The sequence below is a fragment of the Eupeodes corollae genome, chromosome 3, assembly GCF_945859685.1.
Source record: "Eupeodes corollae chromosome 3, idEupCoro1.1, whole genome shotgun sequence".
NCBI lineage: Eukaryota > Metazoa > Arthropoda > Insecta > Diptera > Syrphidae > Eupeodes > Eupeodes corollae.
Genome location: NC_079149.1, coordinates 46,702,351 through 46,718,000, shown reverse-complemented (window position 1 = coordinate 46,718,000; position 15,650 = coordinate 46,702,351). Strand labels below are relative to the sequence as shown.

The window sequence follows — 15,650 nt, the reverse complement described above, 5'->3', positions numbered from 1 at the left end:
TGTCACTATGCTAGCCAAACTGATTCCCCGTAAATTAATCTTTTTTTTAGCCTTATAATTCAGCATTTCACCAACATCATTCAGTCTTTGACCGCTACTTGTCTCATCATCCCCAGAATACAGCATCCACGTCCGCTTTGTTGCTGATCTGTGCTCTTCTTTTCATCTCTACTTCGTTTCAAATGGTCTTCTTCCATATGGTTCTGAATTCATCTCAGCTTAGAGATAGTGCGGAAATTCCAAGAAGGGAGATAATTAGAGGAATTCCATCTGGGCCAGAAGAATAATAATCTTAAAAAAAGGCCATACGAACATTACTAAAAGTAGTCTGGGGGCAGTCTCTCCAGTATAGGATACAATTCTCATTTATTTTTACGGGAATATCAATGAAATGCTGCTGAAAGTTTCTAGCAAACGATAGTAGTACCCATAGCATGATGGTTAGTGCGTTGGACTGTCATGCAAGAGGTCTTGGGTTCAATCCCTGCCTGTGCCACCTTAATTTAAAAAAAATAATTTTCGCGGGTACTGCCTCTTGCGAGGAATTGACAAATCCTTCAAGAGTAATTCTTGTCATGAAAAAGTGCTTTCTCAAACTAGCCGTTCGGATTCGGCCTTAAATTGTAGGTCCCTTCCATTCCTGACAACAGTACTCGCACACAGGAATGGTTGAGAGTTGTAAGTCACTAGGCCCTGGTTCACAACGGACTGTTGCGCCACCCCATTTGATTTTGATTTGATCTTTATGATAAGTAAATTTTACTGAATAGCCATCCGACTTCCTTTTTGTTTTAAGGTATTTTTAAAACAACTTTCCATATTTTTAAAAGAATTTTCCATATTCAATTATATTTGGCAAATAAATAACTGGAAAAAGGTTACGAACATCAGAAGACATAGTTCTTATGAGATTCTTGTTTCTTTTGTTTCGGGCACTTTAAGCTCCTTCGTGTAATGGATGATAAAAGCTGGCATTTTTGCATATTTTATAAGGAACGATGTCTTTTATACTGGAGACGAACAATCCCCAAAAACAAAAATCCCAAATCCCAAAAATCCAAAATACCGAAAATCGTGAATTTCAAAATCCTGAAAAGGCATGGGTATTCTGACTTCCGGGATTTTGACTTATCGGGCATTTGGATTTCGGAATTCCCTACCCATTTTATACAAGTTTCCAGTATATTGTAAAGGGATTAAACTGTAACGTTTAACGTCATTTAAAATTGATATATTCTCCATACCAAGAGCACTTACATACACTTAGTTTAAAAAGTTTCCTTACAGCTGCCTAATTTTAGTGTTTTTTTGAAAAAAGTACTAGGAATAAATGTAAAAACAAAGTTTCTACCTTCACCTTTTCACCAAATTTAAAAAATTGTGATTGTGATTTTCAAAAACCCGTTTTTAATATGTATTTTGTTATAGTAAATATTTTATCTCGAATCAATAAAAAAAAGCTGCTGTACGGAGACTATGTGTATACAAAATTTTCCCATAAAACGTTTATTTTCGAATAGCTCTATATTTGGAAGCTGTCATCTTTTAAAATTTGATAAGTCAAATTTCCATTACTAAAATTGCAAAAATACACGCTTAAAAAACATTTTTGACCTTACTTGATTTCTGTTACGGTCAATGAATTAAACCAAAATTTAGAGATATTGATGTGGACGAAGTTGTGAACCAAACTCAATTTTGCAAGAAAAGTTTGATCACCAAATCTGACAAGAAAAAACGATAAAATCTGTTAGAAATATTATAGACTTTCATTCATATTTGGTTAAAAGGTATAACTCTTCGAGAATATTGACTATCTATCATATGTACCTACATATATGTAAATGTAATTTTTTCAACATTAAAAAATTGAAAATATTTATCTCATTTCAAATTTATTTCCTTTTTTCTTATTTTTATGTACAGCGATAAATATATCAGAACTTCAAGAATCTTCTGTCACAAATTAAAATTGTCTTCTGACATAATAACGAAAAAAAACTGTATTTTATCAAAAAATTCATTGCATGCATCATCGCCCTTAATTGCCAATTCAATTAACTATGCACATAAAACATTTGCATGAAAAATCAACCAAAAAATTCAAAGACTAAGAACAATAATTCTCTTTCTACATCATCGTGCCGTGCACCATGATCGCGTTTTTAGCTGCTACATAATAAAGTAGGTATATATGGCCAAGGTTTGGCTTTTTTAAATTTTGTTTTTAAAACTATCTAGATACATTTTCTTAAGAGTGTAGGTATCTAGATCGTTCATATATTCATTTTCCCATCAGGTGCAACTTGCAGCCACATCTACATTTATTCTTTACCACGTGGGTTCTATGTATAATAATTTTTAATATGCAACTTAATTGAGAAAAAAAAACGATCTTGCCTTGTGCGTATCCGCCAGACACCTCTCAAACAAAATAAACCTCAGACCTCACCTTTTTCAAAAATCAAAAAACAAAAAACTAATTTAAATAAAAACGATCTACAACAATTCCATCAACCAGCCAAGTCAAGTCAAGTCAAGCCAGAAAAGCGGGTGGACCATTTAAACTACATCAGGGCAGTCTCTGAAGAAAATGCGTATGCAGACACGCAATCTATAAAAGCTTTTACCTCCCATAAGTATCTTTCTGTTTCTATATACGAACATATCCCCCCATTTAAAGCTTTTTCATTCATTGTAAAAATTGTTAGGCTCTATTCAACAGTACACATACTCTCGACACTATAGTAGTATCTGCATCTCTAAAGTCTATAAAATCAAGTGTAGGTATATTCGCGGTCGATCGCATTGACGCTGAAGCAAAACGACACACGCGGGGTATACAACGAAATAATAAATGTATCTATCTCTATAGGTACGAACCATATCTACAAAAAATAAAGGAGAATGTCGACTGTGCGCACACCTTTCAGACGATTCTCATAGCAGACACCAGACACTACGGATGGTATATAACCGGCTAAAAATCAATTTGCGATTTCAGTCTAATCAACGTACTCCAACCCGGCACAAGCTTTCCTTCTCTCGTTAAACTATATAAATACATTTCAAAATAAAAAGGAATAAAATATCTAACATTCGGGTCTTGAAAAAAATAAAAATAATATAAAGAAAATAATAAACACTAAAAACCCCCAAGGACTACCCAAGAAGCTATATAACATAAAAAAGTGCACCCCAATTTAAAAAGACTATATTTAATTTAAAAAAATAACACTGAATGTGATAATTTCAAGTGTACCTAATTTAAAGTGATTTCGAAACATAAAATGTGAATGCTTTCTAAACACTTCTCACGATAAACCATACGAAAAAAAAGAGAACATCAACCTTAAACTCCTCGCCTCGTTCGGGCTCATTATAAAACTATCTATTTTGAAAAAAAAAAAATAAAAAACGGATTACGCGTAACACAAAAAGATACTTTATACTTTTAACAGTATCCAAGTATTCCAGGTATCTGCTTTAACAGAGATACTCGTACTCGTTGTCTCCGTACTCCTCAGTCCGAACAGAAAAAACAACAATTGAAAAGTGAAAGTGAAATTTCTTCTATTACACGATCAACGAAAACAAAAATTACATCGTCCGTTCGTAGCTTGAACCTTCTCTGCTCCGTTTGTGGTTTCAAGAGCACAAACTAGTAACAGTATCTATATCGTTGTTGAACTTCAAAAATACTTTTTTCTTCATATTTCTTTCTTCCTTTTGGGTTCGAAAGAGTGAATTTTCTTCATTTGGTGTTATTATTTTTATTTTATTACCATTTATTTTTATTATCTGTTGTTGTTTTGGAAAGAAAGGTAAACCAACAACAACAACAACAACAAGAAAAAAATACAGTATCATGTCCAAGTGTAGAGAATACGAAAATGACTCAAGCGTAATGTATTGTGCGGTTAAAGAAAGTGAAAGTGATGCATCAAGCAAAATAACCGAGACCTCTGGAGCGACAATGTCGACCACGACAACATCGTCGATAACGACGGAAAAGGGGATAAGTAATTCTGCCTTATCGACTCAAGCGATCGTGCCGATTTCATCATCGTTGCCGTCAAAACTTTTACGTCTACAAATGCACCAACGTCAGCAGCCAGTGCAACATGATGTGATTGCAGTTTCCCAAAACGGAATGCAAGTTTACACAATCAGCAGCGATCTGCAAGATCAGCAGCAGCATCATCAACAGCATCAACAACAACAGCAGCAGATGCGTGATCGCCATCAGCAGAATCTCATTGATCTTGGCAATAGTGGTGATTCAATGGAATCTCTGTCCGAAGAGGAAGACGAGCTGAAGCCACTGCCCAAGGAACAACAACAGCCAGTGTTGAGTGAAATAACAAACGATCGTTTCCATCACGGCTTACATCATCACCAATCGTTGCCAAATCACTATTTGCAATATCACCTGCGAGATGAACACTCTACCAGGCGCGGTTCGTTTGAAGGCATCAAGATCGACCAGATGCAGGCCAAGGACTATCCTAATAGCACTGGCGGCCTTGACAATGAACTTGAGAGTCAAGTTATTGAGATCGATATGTTGGACCCATTGGAAATACCCGATGATCAAATGTCCGAGGAAATCGTTGAGCAGGTGGAGTTTTATTTCTCGAATGAGAGCATCTTGAAGGATGCCTTCCTGCTGAAGCACGTTCGTCGCAACAAGGAGGGTTTCGTGAGTCTCAAATTGGTGTCGAGTTTCAAGAGAGTTCGGCAATTGACCAAGGATTGGAGAGTTGTCGGACATGCAGTGCGCAGGAAAGGCAAACACATCGAACTGAACGAAGAATGCACGAAGGTTCGTCGAGTTGATCCATTGCCAAGCTTCGACGAAACAATGCCTTCGCGGACGATTGTAGCCTGTGACTTGCCCATGGATAAGTTGAGTATTGAAAAAGTATCCGATATCTTCTCGAAATGTGGAGAAATTGCTCTGATTCGGATCCTCAAGCCTGGCATGGCTATTCCAGTTGATGTTCGTCAATTTATGAACAAATACCCAGAGATGCAGCAAAAGGAATGTGCGTTGGTGGAATACATCGAGTCGTCGGCAGCGAGGAATGCAAAGAACCTGCCCGGAAACTTCCAGGTATTCGATATGGTGGCCCCGAAGAAGAAGACCGGTAAGAAGGCAGTCGCAGGAGCTCCGGTCGTGAAAATGGTTGAGAACTACAAGAACTACAACTACGAGAACACCTTTGAACGGGCACGAGGAGGAAGTTTCAGTGGAAATGTACTGCCCACCGACACTGATCTGCGATTCAGATTACGTCGGAATCATTCAGACTTCCATGTCAAGGGTGACAGCTTACATCATCACACGCATTCGCACAGTCACCATCAGCCACAGCAACAGCTGTCACAACAGCAACAACAACAGTATGCACATCACGCACTTAGTCACTACCACAGTCTGTCTCGAAACAACTCGCTTGATAATGCCAATTCCAGTGCTGCGCCAAACAACATGAATTTCTATGCGTCATCGCCACGCCGTTTCAGTAACACTGCCGAGATGGTGGCTCCAGTTAGAAGGTATTCAGCTTGTTCCAATGATGGTTATTCCACTTGTTCTGAGGTGTCACGTCGTCCATCAAACTGTTCGATGGAGGGTTCAGAGATGAGACGCGATTCTGGATGTTCAGAGAACTGTCCTTGCTTGAACAGTCGCCGTGGCTCACAAAACGTTGAGCCCTATCGCAAACTCTCCCACGGCTCCGACTCAGACTGCAGCCAACGAAGATTCTCCAACGGAACCTTCCCCTTCGAAAGGAACTACTCAAATGCCAGCAATGAAATGGTAGCAATGCCTCGTCGTCCTTCAAACGATTTCAACAACTTTAGTCGAAAGCCTTCGGCGGACTCGACCACAGGAATGCTAATCGAGAACGAGCACTCATATCGCAGGTTCTCAAATAACTTTGATCCCAAATGCAAAATGGCTGGCTATGAGTACTACAATGGCAGACGTATATCAACAGACTCCGGCTACGATCGCAGATGTTCCTTGGGCTCAGACTTCGAAGGCTCACCCAGATCGAGGACGGGCAGTTTTTTGAATAACTACAAATCTGGTGAATTCGAGGGATCACCAAGGTCACGAACAGGAAGCTTCCTGAATGCAGTTCACAAAGCCGAAAATGTTGTGAGAACACCAATTGGACCCGATGGCAGCAAGGGTTTCGGCTCGAGAGCCCGGAAATTTGGACAAACTGTGGCGCCCGTGAATTGAGCACACGTCTAAGAAGCGATATTGGAGAAGAAACAAATAATAAAACGTGTGCGAATTTAATAAAAAGGTGAGTTTAAGATATAATATTTTATTTCTTGAACAATGTCAAGGTAATGCAACTATTTTTTCGCAGTGCCTTGAAACTTTATTTTTATTACTTTTAGAAAAAAAAATGTTTTTATGGGTATGTTGCTATGAGTAATACTTTTTTTTCTGTTGAATGTTATCATTATCTCCAGTTTGAAGTTCAAATAAGATCAAGACAGTCCTTGAATATCTTGATTATTTGTTCAGGTGTATATTTCTAAAAGAATTTAAGAGGAAAATAAAAGATACTAATTTCTAAAAATAATCATCTCATGAATAAATCTAATGATTTGATTTTATCATTTTCGTCACCTTTTTCAAAAACACAATTGACATAGTTTAATTGTTGCTATTTGTGGTCTATGAATAGTGAATAATGAGTTCTTGAATTGACTTCTCTTTTTTTTTTTAAATATAGATATGACAATATAATCAATATTTTTGTATAGAGAGGTTCCAATCTGTCTGGTTCTGGTATGGATTTGATATCATGTAGCTTTTAAAATAATGTGATCTAATGGTTGCCGGTGTTTTTATTTTTGTAGCATAGAAATAAACTTGATAAAATATTTGTAGAATTTCCTTTAGACTTTAGATTTGAAATAATTCACTTTTGACAATTTTTGTACATTTTCAATGGCACGAAAATGGAATAACCTAAAAAGTATATTATTGTCTATTTTGACATCAAAGGGTTAAGTTCAAATTTTTGGAGTGAAAAGAAACCAGTTAATATTGAAGTTGCAGGTAGTCTTTGCAATGGTAATTCAGAAAAAAAGCATCAAAAGTACAAATTTTACGAACATTGAAATTGCATTTTGAGTTTTGACGCCCGTGATTTTCTCATTTCAAATATTGTTTCGACAGACGTGTAAATGGTTGCATTTGTCCTGCAGACGAGTCACCGAAAAAGCTTTTTCGAAGTTTTTAGGCTTTTTGGATAAATATAAATAAATAAACTAAGTGGTGCAACAGTCCATTGAGAACAAGGACCTAGTGACGAACAACTCTCAACTATTCTTGTGTTCTTAATTCTTAATGTTGTCAGAGATGAGGACCAAAAATTGTAAATGTTTTAAATAGAAAACCATGAAAATTCTACAAATAAAAACTGTTTTAAATGTTGCTAAGAAAATATTATTTACGTGATAGTAAAGAAAATTAAAATGAGAAAAATGTATTGAAAATTCCTTTCACTTCGTTTTATGAACGCCATTCTATCGGACATATTTTGCGACACTGTTTTGAGCGTACTCGATCTTATTTCGTCAGTTGAATGTAAAATTTTAAATGATCAAACGTTGACAATATGGTGTTTCAGTATTAAACGAAGATTTGAATAACGAATCAAACAACGAAACTAAAAAAACTAAGACTTTCTCTGACGATTTAGCGGATTGTCTTAAGGCTTTGGCACAAACATCCCGTTGATTATTTTAACGAAACGTCTATAAAAACCATGTTAACAATGTTGTAAAAAATGTGTATGTACTATTTGTTTTATGAAATACTCCGAAACTATCAAATAGTTTTGATGAAAAAATAATTCTGATGTTGTTTTAGTCTGTAGAAAACGTTTCATGTTGGTTAATGTGTTGGCCTTCATGTCGGAAGACTTGGGTTTAATCCTTGCCTGTGCCATCTAAAGTTTTTTTTCACGTGTTTTGCCTTTTCCGATTAATTTAATTCAACGACGTTTTGTCAAAACAAAATATCATAAAAAAGATGTCTGTACGTACGTTTGTATGTCCGTACGTTTTAGTGGTCTATAGCTCAAGAACCAGGAGAGATATTGCCTTCAAATTAATTTTGTTATACAGGCAATAATGCAGAAAGGGCTCTCAAGAATATTGCATGGGTGTTTTTTTTACCATAGCAGTTTAAAAAAAGGTGAACATTTTTGTTAACTCAAAATGCCCCAAGAACCAAAAACTTTAGAGACATGAATTAAATTTTATATAAAATATTGTAACACGATACCAAACTACTTTATTTTAAAAAAAAATCCACTGAAAAAAAAAATTGTCACCTCGAAAATTTTACGAATACAAAAATGTATTTCCAATACAATTTTGTGCAACGAAGAATAACGTTTTTAACAATTTAATTTATTTTGTGGTAAAATTTTGAGAAAAATCAAATTGACATTTTTTTTATAAAAATTTAGGTAAGCATTGATTTTCGACTTAAATGTCTTTTTAAAATTTTGTGATTTTGACTTGAATCTAATTTTATTTTTTGAGAAGTATTGTTTTGAACATTCAATAAAGTTTTTTGAAAAATCAAAAAAGAAAACATTTCTAAAAGTTAGTAACTATTGGTTTTCGACTCAAATGTTTTTTCAAAAATTAAAAATATTGATTTCAAACTTATTTTGTCCCCCATAAAATTTTATATAAAAATCAAAAAATTGTTTTTTCAATAAAAAAAATAAAATCTACAAAAAAAAGTACGCAAATTTGGTAAAATTAATTTCATTCATCGAATTTGCATTTGTTTATATAGAAATAAAAACTTTTAAGAAATGCTACTAACATTGGTAAAATAGGTTAACTACTAAAAAATCACGTTGAAAAAAATATATTTTGAAATCAAACTATTACATCATATGCAAAATATTGTTACTAATTTTAAAATTTTTTAGAATAATTCAATTGACAACTTTTTTAACGAAATGTGAAAACCTACAAACCTTTTAAGCAGCAAGTGAAATCGACAGACAGGATGGGAAGTTATCAGTGTGAGCCACATCTGCAATCAATAGAATTTTCATGCGAAACTATAGACAGTTCAATTATTTTTGCTCATATGTTCCCTTTCAAAAACCCACCCACTTCTTACAAAAATTAAAACATCAACGTTTAATTGATTTTTTATCAAGAAGTACTTATTAAAACTTGAACAATAAGCCCTTGGGTTTTCTTAAATAAAAAACTTTGCAGTTAGTTTATTAAAATGGAGAAATTAATCAAAATGTTTGTTAACAATTCAGAAATGCAAAAAATACGTATACGCATAAGTGAACCACGAAAATCCTTAATAATGTACACATTTTCCATGTTTTTTGGCATTCTATAAATAGTATAGTAGAAAATTCCCAAGAAAACCCATCGGCAGTAGCCAGATTCTTGTATTTAAAAATCGGTACAACTGAAAGAAGACCTGTCAGAACAATAATAAAAAACACACACATTAAAGAAAATTTTGTGAAAATCAAAAGTTAAAATTAACTTCAGCAAAAGAAATAGTAAAACGCACAATTTTCAAAAAAATTGTAAGAAAACATCTGGAAATTAAGATTCTATAAAAAAAATTCATTTAACAAATGTAGCTTTGACATAAAATAAAAACTTCAAGAAGGGGGTTTGTTCGTAGACTACAAAATTAACATTTGGTGTTGACAGGAGCTTGAAGCTCGACTCAATTCTTTATATACCTGAATCGAGTTGAAATGAGTTTGATTCAACACAATTCCGGTCGGGGATTGGAGTCAAGTCAAAATTTGTAAAGAAAAACCTGTGTAGAGGAGTTGGTTTTACAGATAATTCATTATGGTCTTTTTATTTGCATGTTCGTGTACAAAAATTATTGTTTTGTTTTAATCAAATTTAAAATGCACATTGAGTAGGTAGCATATTCCTATATGGTGCTGAACTATTAAGCTCTTCATTGTTTAACGCGAATCAAACAATCTCACTTGCACATCATAAGAAACATCGAAACACCATTTGCATTTTAAAAAGTGCTGTCAAACTTAATCATTTTTAAATCTTTTAGTGCGGTGGAAACACCAAGAAGATTTATTTAATCTAAATTGAGATACACGTTTGGTGGAAACATAGCAAAACTTAATTATCTTTTCTATTCTTGCAAAATAAGCGAAGTTAATCCATTTTCATTAACAAAAATAAATAATATCAACAGTATCAGATTGATTTGTTCCCCCAATGGAAATCACATGATTCTAAATGTACAACTACTGAACTAACACTGCCATCGAGATACGAATATCAATCAATCGTACCAAATTTTGAGAAAGAAATCACATAAGATCCATTCGAGTATAATTGTCAAAAACCCATCTCTAGTAAGATTCTACTTTAACTTTTATCGGTAGTATTCATACTGCGGATATTGTTTTTGTTATTCGTTTAAAATCTTACTGTGCTTTTGATAGATTTCCAACAAAACACGGGTATTGTTTCACATTTACGGAATGATTTGTTAAGAAAGTGAGACTTAAGAAATGTTCTTCTTTTAATGTGAATAAATTTAAGAAATTGGCGAATTGCTCATTAGAAGAATTTTCATCATGAACCAAATTTTCGTTTGCTTATACTCGTTAAAGAAACTTTTTTTAATGGATTAAATTGTTTTGATCCAAGGAAAATCAATTAAGAAACCTTCATAAAGAAAAATAATTAATTAAAAAAGCTTATTTGGTAGTTCACTAATTTTGTGTACCTCTACGACTACTAGGTATTATTGTCACGAGGATTACCAAGGATAGGTCTTTTATACTTTAAAAGATAAAGTATTGACCAATGAATATATACTTATGTGTATTGGAAAAATTAGGTTTTAGCCGAAGGAAAACCTAATTTTTCCAATACACATTTTATACTTTTTGTTAATTATATTTGATACTTGAAAAAAAAGCGAAGTTCAAATAGTTTTCAAAAAAAAGTTTTGTCGCAAATACTAAGTATTGATGAAGTACTTTAAATATTCCTCAAGTACTTGAAATACTACTCGAGTACTCAAACTGCTGCTTATTTATCGTTAAGTACATTCGAATACAGACATGTTTAAATACATGACACTTAACATTTCTTCCAAAACACTTATATTTGTCTTTTTTTAAGTACTTGTTTCAAGAAAATATGGAACAAGTAGTCGGCCTTAAACTTAAGAAGGATGCTTCTTAAGTTCTTTGAAGATCTTCATGAGATGTATTAATACATTTGTCTAACTCTTTACCAAATTTAAACGCATTTATAACCTATAACAATTATTGTAACTCTTAAAAGAAATCTACAACAGAAGTTCTTCTAAGATCTGTTAGCTTAAAACTAAAATTTTGTTGGTAACTAGTTTAATAAAAAAAAGAAAAATAGAGATTTATAAAATCAGCCAGTTATTAATTATTCCAAATGGACCTTTTTAAAATTACACACACATTTATTTTTTATTTTTCATTTGAAACTATACATTTCCAAATTTTATTAAATTTTCTTTTCTTTCTTTTTTAAAAATTTCTAGATCATAATTCGATGCCGTTCGTTCATATAATTTATAGAACCCACCAATACAGGATTGGGAGCCATCAGAGGGAATAATCATCATTCAATCAAATAAAAAAAATGCTGCCTCTGATAACTGTTAATCGTTAATTTCTTTTTTAAGTGCGCGCAATATTTTTAAAGGCCATGAATTTGTTAATATTTAACATAACAAAAAGAATTTAAGTTTTTTTTTGTCATTTTTAAATAATATATATTTGTTTTTATTTTTTGTTCTTAAGTTTAATAGGTATATGTTATTTAATTGTTATTATTTTTTCTCAATTTATTATGTTTTTTTTTGTTGTATCTATTTTTATTTGGATTTAAAACAAGAAAATTGTTTTTAAATTATAAATATAAGTAACCTATTTTATGTAAGTTTAAAATTTATTGATTAAAAATAAAACGAATTTATTGAAATATTTACATACACAATTATTAAAATAACATTAAATTAAGAAAAATATATTTAAGATTGAAAAATTTACATAAAATTGTTTAAGAATGAAACAAAAAAAAACTGTTATCCTAATTGAATTAAGAAAACAAGGTGCCAATATATATTTTTTTGTATAATAACTATATTGTTGATAGGTATTTTTATATAAATATATATAAACTGAAAACACAAACGTTATTTTAATATCTATTGAATTTAATATTGTTAATTATGTTATTATTAATATTAAGTATTTTAATAAAATATTATTTTATCAATTATCGTTCGATGACTGTCAATCACAAATGAAATAAAATTAGCAAAATAATTATGCAATAAAGTGTTTTATTTGTTTATATTTTTTTATTTAATAATTTAATAGCTTAATAATATTTAAAAACCTAGCAAAGCTTTATAGAAAAATCAGCCATATTTGTCAAAAAAATCTAATTCAGTTAAATCTTAAATTCCATTGGCATTTATATGTCACCAGCTGTCTAATTTTTGCTTCATTTTCATTAAGGTCTTCAACAGTTAGAATAACTTGCAGCTTTCAAAATAAGTTTTTGTTGTATTCTTTTTAAATTCCATTTGCTGTTTTTGTTGTTATTGTACTCCAAGTTTAAGTCACAGATTAATAAACCCCATACAAGGATACAATGACAACAGAAACATTTAAGAAAAACAAGACATTATAATTTGACATTTAAACTGACATTAGGCTTATGCTACAAAAAAAATGGCTTCACCTTTCAATTATGACGTTTAAAACGTCATCACCATCATAATAATTGGTTTCTACCGTGTCGCGTCAGAGCGAAAGTCTTTTAATTGATAGCGTCGTCGTATAGTTATAAACAAAGTAATGATCTTGATAAATTACTAACTCACAAGCATAACCACTATAACACCCCTTTTTTCGAAAAGCTCATTCGGGCCTATTGTTGGTTGCAAAATACTTCGACGGATGAAGAGTTTCTGCGCGCATGAGCTATGCTATTATGCAACTTAAATAACTGTGACTACAACGTATACAAAAACAAAAAAACTCACACACAAAATTAAGGTGGAGGTCTCGTGAAAGTAAATGTGAGACTCTTAACTTAGCTTAGACCTCAAATCTCAGGCCCCTTTACAGAAAGACAAGCAAAATAAAATGGAACACGAAAAAGTTTACGCGCCTCATGGGCATATAAATTTAACGCTAAGTCGTCGTTGTCGGTCGCTATCGCTACGCAGCCAAAACGTGATCAAGCTTTGAATTTGAACAGCTGAACGCTTGGCTCTGAAGAGTGAGTGTTATAAGTCGATTGGAACGCTTGACGTGGTTTTGGCTGAACTGGGCCTATCGCCAATATGTGCTGAGGGTGAGGCGTTCTTTTATTACCCGCGTAGTCACTTACACTGAACGTATGTGAATATAAAGAGAAGGTAGTTGGATGGTGGATGGCGTTGCAACATTATGACGCACTTTTTAGCGGCTTTGATAGATTTGTTACTACATGCGAAGTTGGTTCAAAAACAACACAACTCCTAAAGTCTGTTTTTAAATTCCGGTCACATTTAGCATGTTGTTGAATTTGGCCAGTAGTAACTTGGAGTATAGGTTAGGTATGTTTGAGTTTTGTGGTTTTATGAGTTGTTTTTGTTGTTGTTTCTGTTTTGCAGCAGTTCATTGGACTTAAACGCTCTTTATTTCATTGTGCGTTATGTCACAAAGCTTTATGGCGATAGTGTTATTGCTTTTGTTTTATAATATAATTACAGTATTTTTCTTCTGAGGTTTAGCCTTTGGACGGATTATGCCAGACAGATCTTTGTTTTTATGGGTGGTATGTATATTTTTGAATGTCGGATTATTTTTTAAGTGTTTTGTAATCGATGATATATATGCGGAAAGAATATTTAACATTGATTTATGTATTGCAAGCGCATAGCTGATGGCTGAATGCGAATGGCTAATGACACAGCCGGCAGACACGTTGGGAACATAAAGATTTGAACATTATTTGTGTTTTCAAAATCTTCTTTAATTATTCTTTCTTTATGCAGAATGAAATTTTAAATGAAAGAAAATAAAAGAAAATGATTATTATGGTTATGCAGCAGAAGAAAAGTAATTAAAAGTACATTACAAGAGTTTGTATCAGTTCTTAAAAGTTATGGGGGTTTATGGGTACATTTATGAAAACTGGTTTAAACATTTCATGAAGATTAGGTTAACAAAAGCAAACAATTAGAAAAAATCAATTTATCAAAGCTTGAGAATTTCTCTTTTGAGTAATTACGTGTAAGAAGTAATTGCCCTAATTGTACATATGTATGTTTTGTGTTGAAAAAACTATACCTTACATCACTTACAAAATCTATCAATCTTCTTTGATTTGACTCTTGTCAAAAATTAACAGGAGCTTATAAATTTAGACCCAAATAACCCTTACATATACTGAATAGATCTTGAACGTTTTTGTTTCCAATTCATTGTTTTTGACATACAAATTCGATGAGTTTAAAATGATATTTAAAGATAGCTTAGTTAATATCGTTTGCGTGTCTGAGACCTGGTTTTACCCGTCATTGAGTAGTAGTCTTTTTTTGTTAAATGGATTTAAAAACCTTACAGAGCTGATCGAACTCACTGTGGTTGAGGGGGAGTCGCGATATTTGTGAAAAACTATATCCGGTCAAGTCATGTTAAGTGTTCAGATGGTACCCAGGCATGTGTTTATTATTTTATTGACATACTCGACGGCGACAATAAATGCAGTGTCGGTTCTATATACATGCCATCTAGAGTTGCAAGTTCTGGTCCGATAACACCGATAATAGAAGAAATGTGTTATCGAGTACCAAAATTAATCATTTGCGGAGATTTAAATATTAACCTCCTTAAACCCTCCTTTAATTGTTTTAAGACTTCAATGAATTCTCTGGGGCTCTCTTTTGTTAATAATATTGAACCAACACATTTTAAGCCTGACTGTGTACCTTCTCTTCTTGATGTTTTCCTTGTAAGCGATGTTAGTCTTGTAAAATGTTCCAGTCAGCTACCCGTCCCAGTGTTTTCATATCATGATCTGGTTTTTGCAACTTTTGATTTATATCTTGAAAACGAATCTCCGCAATATTTCGAGTATCGTGATTTTCGTAACATAAATGTCGAATCTTTATTTAGTGATTGCTCATCTATTGACAAACGTTGATAATCAAATTGAATGTCTTACCGTTGCATTTAGATCGCGTAGTTGTCCCTGGCTTTCTCTTGAGATCAATAATGCTATGAAAACAAGAGACGTTTCATACCGATTTGGTTGCGTAGAAACGCTTCGGCAATTCAAAACATCTTGGAACCTTGTAACTAAATTAATAAAATCAGCTAAATACAATTTTTATAACAACAGGTTCAACTCAAATCGTTAATCCAAGTATTTTTGGAAAGAAGTCAAGAGCATTGGTTTAAGAGGAGATTCTTCTATTTCCGTTGATAATATTGATTTAGAGGAGTTGAATCAAAAGTTCTCTACTCCCCCAACCCAATTCCCAACTGGGCAATCTAGTGTTTCGGAAAACGATAGAGTCG

The 15,650-nt window shown here is 32.9% G+C and overlaps 1 protein-coding gene across 1 annotated transcript; it reads left to right on the top strand.

The window, feature by feature from the left end:
* Positions 1 to 2,795: 2,795 nt before the first annotated feature.
* On the top strand, positions 2,796 to 12,194 carry LOC129949853 (uncharacterized). The gene is made up of 2 exons (XM_056061531.1): positions 2,796 to 6,326; positions 11,609 to 12,194. Exon 1 carries the CDS (start codon positions 3,869 to 3,871, stop codon positions 6,257 to 6,259), a length of 2,391 nt encoding a protein of 796 aa, XP_055917506.1. The 5' UTR covers positions 2,796 to 3,868; the 3' UTR covers positions 6,260 to 6,326; positions 11,609 to 12,194.
* Positions 12,195 to 15,650: the final 3,456 nt, after the last annotated feature.